The sequence below is a fragment of the Otolemur garnettii genome, unplaced genomic scaffold (assembly GCF_000181295.1).
Source record: "Otolemur garnettii isolate 467f Iridium unplaced genomic scaffold, OtoGar3 scaffold00122, whole genome shotgun sequence".
NCBI classification, from domain to species: domain Eukaryota; kingdom Metazoa; phylum Chordata; class Mammalia; order Primates; family Galagidae; genus Otolemur; species Otolemur garnettii.
In genome coordinates this window covers 3,252,248-3,261,860 of record NW_003852517.1, presented here as the reverse complement: position 1 = coordinate 3,261,860, position 9,613 = coordinate 3,252,248, and the positions used below count along the sequence as shown (strand labels likewise).

The 9,613-nt window shown below is 36.9% G+C and overlaps 1 protein-coding gene across 2 annotated transcripts in view; it reads right to left on the bottom strand.

Moving 5' to 3' along the window:
- Positions 1 to 9,613, bottom strand: part of ATP6V1A (ATPase H+ transporting V1 subunit A) — a 62,814-nt gene that overhangs the window by 28,390 nt on the left and 24,811 nt on the right. Inside the window, exons 2-5 of one of the 2 annotated variants that reach the window (XM_003797705.3) lie at positions 5,763 to 5,857; positions 3,321 to 3,449; positions 619 to 833; positions 222 to 359 (exon numbers count right to left, since the gene is read on the bottom strand). In XM_003797705.3, the coding sequence (XP_003797753.1) occupies positions 222 to 359; positions 619 to 833; positions 3,321 to 3,449; positions 5,763 to 5,847 (567 nt within the window). In that variant the 5' untranslated portion in view covers positions 5,848 to 5,857. Of the gene's footprint in view, positions 1 to 221; positions 360 to 618; positions 834 to 3,320; positions 3,450 to 5,762; positions 5,858 to 9,613 lie in introns of those variants that run through there. The other variant, XM_023517818.1, reaches the window with a different exon arrangement.

The window sequence follows — 9,613 nt, the reverse complement described above, 5'->3', positions numbered from 1 at the left end:
AAGAAGATAGAAAAACGTTACATTTCTTTACAAAGAAATGGTATGTTCTATTTTTTGTATTCCCAAGTTCAAATTAAAAACAAACAAATAAATAATGCTAGGAGTTACTCAAAACCTATACATTAAATATCCATTCTTTTAAGTATTTAATGTAGTAACACTGGGCAACTATTATATATAAATAAGACTACTCTGCAGGATAAAATTGAAATGATACTTACAGAGGTATCATAATTCCCAGGTGGAGCAATGTAAGTTACAGTTCCTCTATTTCTTGGGGGTAACATAATTTTGTGTCTGATAAGTGAGTTCTCATTGACAATTCCATAAATATCTCCACCAGTGATATGACTACCAACCTAGAGAACAAAAGTATTTGCTGTTTAATGTCCAAATAAACGTCAAGTAGACTCACCTCTACTGCTATAATTTAAATTATCTTCCTCATTTATCAATGGAACATACTGGTTATAAAATCCTACTAGTAGATTTAAGGACAAATTTAAACTATGCTTCTCCAGTATATTTGTGTATGGACTAAGAGCACAAAATAGTTCACTAAACATTCATTTTACATTTGTTCACCATTTTCAGAAATTCTTGGTCACACAGACATACCCGCAGGTTTTTGGAAGGTGTAAAATCCCATTTGATATCTCTGCTAAGAGCAGACACATTTACTCCTCTGGGGATGTAGATGCTTTGGGTCTGACTGCTGATATCTGACAAAGGTCTTTGAATACCATCAAAAATGGCTCCCATAATGCCAGGACCAAGCTCTACTGAGAGGGGTTTACCAGTGCGAAGTACAGGATCTCCAACAGACACACCAGCTAAAAACAGTAGCTGAGGAAAACTCACTGTGAAAGTTTAAAGATACTATTAACAGGAAACACCACAGTTTAACAGAAGTGACATTCAAAAACAGAGGTTTCCAAACTTTACCAGTTCACAGCATCCTTGGTGTTTTAGTAATTTTTTTAGTGTCTCAGAACAAAACATATATCTAACAATTACATTTCTTACATACACGTAGTTATGTCAAAATGGGGAAAGAAGGAGTCCAACTATCGCTGTTTGCTAATGATATGATCTTATATCCAGAAAACCCCAAAGAACCACCAATAGAGTCCTGTAGGTAATAAATTCAGCAAAGTCTCAGGTTACAAAATCAATGTGTAGAAATCAGTAACATTCCTGTACTGCAACTACAGTTAAGCTGTTGGACTTAATACAAATAAGTCCTAACAACTGAGTAGTAATTTGAAAAAATGATACATAGAAATTAAAAGAAAAAAGAATATTAATTTCAGTCCTAAATAACCACAATTCTTACGAATGGGATGCACGTGCCTATCAGGCACTGTGCAATTTTCTAACCTTATAAGCAGGACTACTAGTTCACATAGTGCCTGATAAAATGTCTAATATTTTCATGTTACCTCAAAAATATAAAATATCCTGGGCACCATGAGTTTGCTTACGCTGTTCAGTGTGCCTTTGCACACAGTTTGGGAACCACAGGTTAAAAATAAAAGCAAAACTCTCGCATTAACATTGTTACAAATCTACTACTGAGGAAAATCAGTTCCCTAAAAAGGGCTTTACAACTTAAACAAAAACTTGAAATGTTAAGAATTAATTTGTTCTCAAAAGGAAATAATTTGTAGGAATAAAACCTGCAAATAATCATATTGAATCCATTTTGTTCTCATATATTTTTTCATATGAGTAAAATCAGTAAAACTTATAATGTGAGCCATTTAGCAATAACTATCAAAATTTAACAATGGATAAGTCTTGACCTAAGAATCCTACTTTTATGAATTCATACTATAGTTATACCGTAGCACTATTTATAAAAGCAAAAGACTGGAGACAATCAAAATTTCTATCCTTATGAGAGTGATAAATAAATAATGGTAAATCTACACAATGGAATTTTATATAGCTATAAAAAAAACAATAAGAGCATCTATGAATTGTTTGAGAAAGATCTGTAAAATATGCATTTTCTTTTTTTAAATTTCAGAATGTTAGGGGATGTACATGCTTTGTTTATATACTTTGTTTCTGTACTGATTGAGTCAAGGTTATACATGAATATAAAGTACATTTTAAAGTTCAACATTTGATTACAAAAATTTTCAAAACTATAATAAAGTTGAGGCAATTTTACAGTGAATTCCTCATCTCTACTACCTAGACTATATTATTAATATTTTACTATATTTATTATATAAGCACAGTATGCATCTTCTATAACTTTTTTTAACACATATTTTTAAGTCTAAAAACTAAGGTGCAAGACAATGCATCTTGTGGAAAAAAGGGAAGGAAAAAATATGTTTGTATTTGTTCATATATGTAAATTAAGAAACTGGAAGGATACACAGTAAAAGGAACTAATAAAAGTGGTTGTGCACATGCCCACATGTGTTTTGGTAACTGACTGGATACAAATGACAGAAATACAGAGGACTGTCATGGTATACATTTTACATGGTCTTCAAACCAAGTAAAAGATTAAATAAAAGATAAAGATAACAATTGAAAAAACTGTCATTAGTCATCATTTCATAGCTACAAAGACAATTTTATTTCATTTTTTTCAGACGATTTTGTTTTAAATTAGCAACCAGTACTCCTACAGAGAGAATAGTGACCTACAAAAGCATGTGTTTTAGAATGGCAAAAAAGTTGTCTAAATAAATCTTGATTAAATACCTGAAGAATCAATGCCAATCTGTGTATCAATCTAAGTAAGATACACATAAGCCCCCCAAAGAATTAATACTTCTTCACAAGGCTTAATCCTTTGTTTCTTTACTTTTCATAGAAAATTGAAAATAAATACTACATTTAAAAGCCAAAATTATGATAACCAAACAAATAAGAAAGATATCCTAGTGTTAAAGCTGTAATATAACATGTCATTCAGAATAAAGACAGAGTGGTGACTGAATTATTTATGGATTTACTATTTTAAACAAAAATCATTAGAGAATTTTAACCACATAGCAAATCAATGTTGTTATTCTGCTTATGTTTTCTTCTATGTGGCCCTTTGAAGAAAAATTCCAGTTGGTTCCCCTTGAAGTTTGCAAACTACTAAAACAGTAAGAGCAAAAGTTCTAAAAATATTAACCTCTTAAAATAAGAGCATTAAATCCTAGTACCTTTCTCTGTTTCTTTATTAAAATACTGTATAAATCCGGGGTCTTCCCAAGAATTTTATGCTTACAATAGTATTGTTGCTGCTTCTACCTTTGGCTTAAACCCTTTAATTCTGACATAGGAAACTAAACCAAAAAGGATACATGTTTCTTCATACACCTGAATAGTGGCCATATCACCTTCCAATCGAATAATCTCTCCAACCAACTCACTATGGCCCACTCTCACCAGCTCATACATGGCTGCACCTGCCATGTCACAGGCTGTAACCACTGAAGAGAACAAAAGACTGTTTTAACGACTTAACACTCAAGTGCTCTGTGAATAGTTACAGATTATTAAAATATCCAATAAACCCAATGATGTGCCTCTCATGTTTTCTTTTCTTTTCTTTCCTTCTTTTTTTATTTTTTAAAACAGAGTTTCACTATGTCACCCTTGGTAGAGTGCTGTGTTGTCACAACTCACAGCAACCTCAAACTCTTGGGCTTAAGTGATTCTCTTGCCTCAGCCTCCCAAGTAGCTGGGACTACAGGTGCCGGACATAATGCCTGGCTATTTTTTGGTTGCAATTGTCATTGTTGTTTGGCAGGCATGGGCTGGATTTGAACCCAACAGCCCCAGTGTATGTGGCTGGCACCCTAGCTGCTGAGCTACAGGAGCCAAGCCAGAACAATAAAGATTTATTCATTCCTTAAATATTTACCTTAATACCTACTATTTAAGAATAATTAAGATGCACTGAAATTTTGGAATCATATTTCATGGCTTGGTGCCTGTGGCTCAAGTGGCTAAGGTGCCAGCCACATACACCTAAGGTGGCAGGTTCGCATCCAGCCCGGTCCCGCCAAAAAAACAATGACGGCTGCAACCAAAAAATAGCCAGGTGTTGTGGCAGGGGCCTGTGTCCCAGCTACTTAGGAGGATGAGGCAGGAGACTCGCTTGAGCCCAGGAGTTCGAGGTTGCTGTGAGTTGTGATGCCATGGCACTCTACTCGGGGGACAGCTTGAGGCTCTGTCTCAAAAAAAATTAAATAAATAAAAAATAAAATCATATTTCATTAGCCAAAAGGATGTCCTTTCTCATTATCTTATTAAGTACTTAAGAATTAAAACTTGGTTGTAGGAGCACTTCACTACATATTTTCAGAGTATTTTTACTTAAACTCTTTGTTCTTTTGTCTTTTCTCTAAAAGTTGTTGGGTCTAGCCTGACTGTCTTAACAACCCTTATAATCAGTGGGGATAATTTATTTCTCTACATGGCAAAAGAGATTGAAAACAGTAAAATGGATAACTTTTTTTTTAAATTACTTGCCAACGAGTTTAAGATCAAACACCAAGTGCTTGGAGACAAAAAAAGAGAACACTGATGGACAGTCTTCACTTATATAAACACCAAAATAGTGTTATTACTTCCACTGTGATTAGAACAACAACAAAAAGACTATTAGCATGAGGCTTATAAAAAGACGTAAAAGAAAAATGAATTTCTATGGCACTAAGGATAATAATTCAATGCAGGTTTTACTTATATAAACGATGAGTCACATTTTGTAATGGGAATGTTCAATAATAAAATGAATACTGGAATGAGATTTATTATTTAAAAAGCAGTACTCTCAGTTCTGGCAGAGTGGACATAAAGTTTAAAACTGCTTTCCATTATCAGTCTCAGGTCATCAGACTTCTTTCCCACAGAAGACTTTTCCATTGAAATAACCACTAAGAAAGATTTCTAAATGCAAAGAGTATCACTGAGAAATGCACTGAAGTCAATTATTAAAGTGCAAAGCAAATTAACAGGTATTTACTGAATTCCTGTCATACGCAAAGTATTACATACTGAGCTATAAACTTTACAGATTATTTTTTACCTCAAATTTAATTTAAAAATTAAGAAATATGGTTTGGCACCCATAGCACACTGGTGATGGCGCCAGCCACATACATCAAGGCTGGTGGGTTCAAACCTGGCCAGGCCAGCTAAACAACAAGGACAATTGCAATAAAAAATAGCCAGGCACTGTGGTGGATGCCTGTACTCCCAGCTATTTGGGAGGCTGAGGCAAGAGAATTGCTTAAGGCCAAGGGTTTGGGGCTGCTGTGAGTTGTGACACCACAGCACTCTATAGGTGAGAAAGTGAGACTCTCAAAAAAAAAAATTAAAAAATATATATATGAAACTCTGAAAACTGGTTATACATTCACATAACTACAAATAGGACATTACAAAGCAGCATCTCAATAACTATCAAATTCATTTGATCAATGATAGATGAGCCCTCGTAAGATCTTTGAAAGACAAACAGAATTTATGCAGGTAAACAACCTGTGTATTTCTATTTTGAAACAACATTAATCAAAGTTAGGAATCTTTACTCTTTTTTTTTTTTAGAGGCAAGTTCTCCCTACGTTGTCCAGGCTGGAGTGCCATGCCTATTCACAGTGTGATCACTCCTTGACACAGCCTTGAACTCCTGTGCTCAAGTCATCTTCTTGCCTCAGCTCCCCAAGGTAGCAGGACATGTGTCACCATGCCCAGCTTAGGCATCCTTATAGGTGAGATTATCATGCATGACTTACCAGGTCCTGAGACTCCATGCACATAACCAAATGTGCTTTCTTTATCTTCATCAAGTATTTTGGGTAGCTTGGAAAAATCCATCATGTTAATTTACCTATGATTTAAAAAAATTAAGTTATAATTACAAGCTCTACAGAAAAAGAACCAATACCGGCAGTCAGCTCTCATCTTTGGTGTATTCTTAGTCATTACACCTCTTCAAAGTAAAGTATAATATAAAATTCTTAGAGTTTAGTTAAATTACCTCATTCCTGAATGCCCTGTGGTTATATATTGTAATAAATGAATTATATCTCTATATTCAGTCTATTCCCAGGTATTTCATAGGACATACAAAAATGTATGTATAATAAAAAACATTAAGTCTTTCCAATAATTATCTGGCCCTACAACAACCCCCTCTCCCCAATTATCTCTCTGGTTTCTTCTCCAACTACTCTTCCTCTTAATCATTCTGTATATACAAACTAGATTCTGCCATTTATAAAAGCACACGCACATTCTGCTTTAGAGCCTTTGTCCAGGTTCTCTCTTCAAGCAGTACTCTTCTCCTGGCTATCTGCTTCTACACCTCCTTTAGGGCTTTACTTAACTGTCACTTTTTCCATGAGGCTTCTCTGGCCAACTATTTAAAATTATAACATTCTCCCTCCTTGCTTGTTTTATATTTCACCACACCACACTTTTCACAACGTAACAAATTTTAAATTTTACTTTTTTTTGGAGACAAGAGCGTTACTTTGTTGCCCTCTTTTTTGGGAGACAGTGTTACTTTATTGCCTTCTGTCCAGTGCTTCTCCTCACAGCTCACAGCAACCTCAAACTCCTGGGCTTAAGCAATTCTCTTGCCTCAGCCTTCCAAGTAGCTGGTCTATAGGCACCCACAACGCCCAGCTATTTTTAGAGACGAGGGTCTCGCTCTCGCTCAGGTGGGTCTTGAACCTGTGAGCTCAGGCAATCTACCCACTTCAGCCTCCCAGAGTGCATGGATTACAGGCATGAGCTACTGTGCCTGGCCTTTATATTTTTAAGTTTTGATTTGTTATCTATCTTTAAAATTTATCTGGGAGAGTTTCCCTTTTTTTTTTCTATTTCTAGAACACAAAACAGTTTAAAAAGTTCAGTTTAACCTCTTACTTTATAAAAAATAGGTGACAGATCCCAAAGTAAAAGCTTACTTTTGACTGCTGGTCTAACTTAATAATTACTGATATTTAATTAGGGAGATGAAAGACATGTACAAATAAAAAGCTAAACAATGTCCCCAAAAAACCATAAAGAAAATTTCATACATCAACTAAGTGATAATTGACTTGGTACCTAAGTGATAAGGTACCAAGTAATGTACATGTTAAAAGTTCAGAGATTAGTCTCGGTGTCTGTAGTACAGTGGCTATGGCATCAGCCACATACACCAAGGCCAGTAGGATCAAACCTGGCCGGGGCCAGCTAAACAGCAATGCAACAAAAAATACCCAGGCACCCAGGTGGTGGACACCTGTAGTCCCAGCTACTTAGGAGGCTGAGGCAAGAGATTCTCTTAAGCTCAAGAATTGGAGGTTGCTGTGAGCTATGACAACACAGCACTCTTTTGAGGGTGACATAGTGACACTCTGTCTCAAAAAAAAAGTTCAGAGATTACTTAGGGAAGACATCTTTTTGGGGGGGGTAGGGGGACAGAGCCTCTTTTTGTCACCCTTAGTAGAGTGCCATAGTGTCATAGCTTACAGCAACCTCAAATTCTTGCTTCAGCCTCCCAAGTAGCTGGGACTATAGGCACGCGCCATAATGCCCAGCTATTTTTAGAGATGGGGTCTTGCTCTGGGTCAGGCTAGTCTCAAACATATGAGCTCAGGCAGTCCACCTGCCTCGGCCTCCCAGAGTGCTAGGATTACAGGCCTAAGCCACCTCACCTAGCCGAAGGGAAGACATCTTGATGATGAGGCAGAATTTGCATAAACAAGGAAAGAAAGGGTAGCAAAGGCATTCCAGGTGGGGCAATAACAAAAGAATGGAGATAAAATATTCAGAATAGTGACCAGACCAGCCTGACTGGTATAAGGTTTACATTAGTACAATAGTGTGAAATAAGAATGTAAAAGTAAAAAGCTCTAATTTGTGGGTCTGAAACTGAATACCAACAAAACAAATGAATTTTATCCTACAAGCAAAAATAAATTACTGAAGATTGAGGAAGAACTGTTATAAGGAAGAATGGCATTCAGTTATTCTTTTTTTTTTTTTTTTTTTTTTTTTTGAGACAGAGCCTCAAGCTGTCCCCCTGGGTAGGGTGCCGTGGCATCACAGCTCACAGCAACCTCCAACTCCTGGGCTCAAGCAAGTCTCCTGCCTCCACCTCCCAAGTAGCTGGGACCACAGGCGCCCGCCAGCCACAACGCCCGGCTATTTTTTTTTTTGGTTGCAGCCGTCATTGTTGTTTGGCGGGTCCGGGCTGGGGACTCGAACCCGCCACCTTAGGTGTACGTGGCTGGTGCCTTAGCCGGTTGAGCCATAGGCGCCGAGCCGCATTCAGTTATTCTAACAGATTAAAGTGGAGAATGGAATGTAGACAGAACAAGAAGTTGAAAAGGCTCTGAAAATATATAAGGCTTAAATGTCAATGAATTAAAATTAAAATTTTTTTTTTCTTTAAGACAGGGTCTCACTCTGTCCAAGCTGGAATGCACTGGTACCATAGTAGCTCACTGCAACTTTGAATTCTTGGGCTCCTGCTATCCCCCTGCCTCACCCTCTCAAGTAGCTAGAACTACAAGCAAATGCCACCATACCTGGCTAATTAAAAAAATTTTTTCTTTAGAGATGGGGTCTCACTATGTTGCCCAGGCTGGTCTCAAACTTCTAGCCTCAAGTATCCTCCAGCCTCAGCCTCCTGAACAGCTTGGACCATAGGTGCCCACCACTGTTCCTAGGTTTGGAAAGTTCTGGGAATGAATTAAGTCCAGTTGAATCTAGTTAGAAAGAACACAGAAAGAGAAGAAAGCCAAACCCTGAGCTTTGGAATTAACTGAGGCAGGGTTGAGGAATGTTTTTAATTTTTTCCTGAGCCACTGAAGGATCATCATATATCCCATGGAATACATTTTATAATTCATTAGCCAAGGTATTAAAGGACTGGGGAAGAACATGTAATAATTAACTAATTAACAGTGACTTTTAAGTAATTAACGGTGACTTTCTGGTTTAAATCACTTAGTGTTATATGAAAGCGAATGTAAGACAAGGTTAAAAGGGGAAGAAATGAGTAATTAGAAAAATAGGCACACTATGGAGAAAGCAAAAATATCAGTGGTTATGGGGAGGGAGAAGTGAAGCATAGAGGATTTTTAGGGCACTGAACTATATGATAATATAATGGTGGAGACATGTCATTAAACATTTGCCCACCCCCCCAAAAAATTCAATGAATTCACAAGAAAGAATGAACCCTCATGTAAACATGGACAGTAGGTGATAATGATGTGTCAATGGAAAGCTCATTAATTACAACAAATGTACTACTTGTTGGGCACTGTTGATAAAGTGGTGGTGGGGGTATGTATATATTGGGGAGGATGTATGGGAAAATTTCCATACCTTCTGTTCAATACCACTGTGAAACTGCTCTAATAAATAAGATCTGTTAAAAAAATAAAAAAACCCAAGAGTGAAAACAAAGATTAAAACCATATAGAGGGCCAGGCATAGTGGCTCCTGCCTATAATCCTAGCACTCTGAGAAGCTGAGGCAGGTGAATTGCCTGAGCTCACAGGTTTGAGACCAGCCTGACCCCATCTCCAAAAACAGGTGGGCATTGTGGCAGGAGCCTGTAGTCCCAGATACTCGGGAGGCT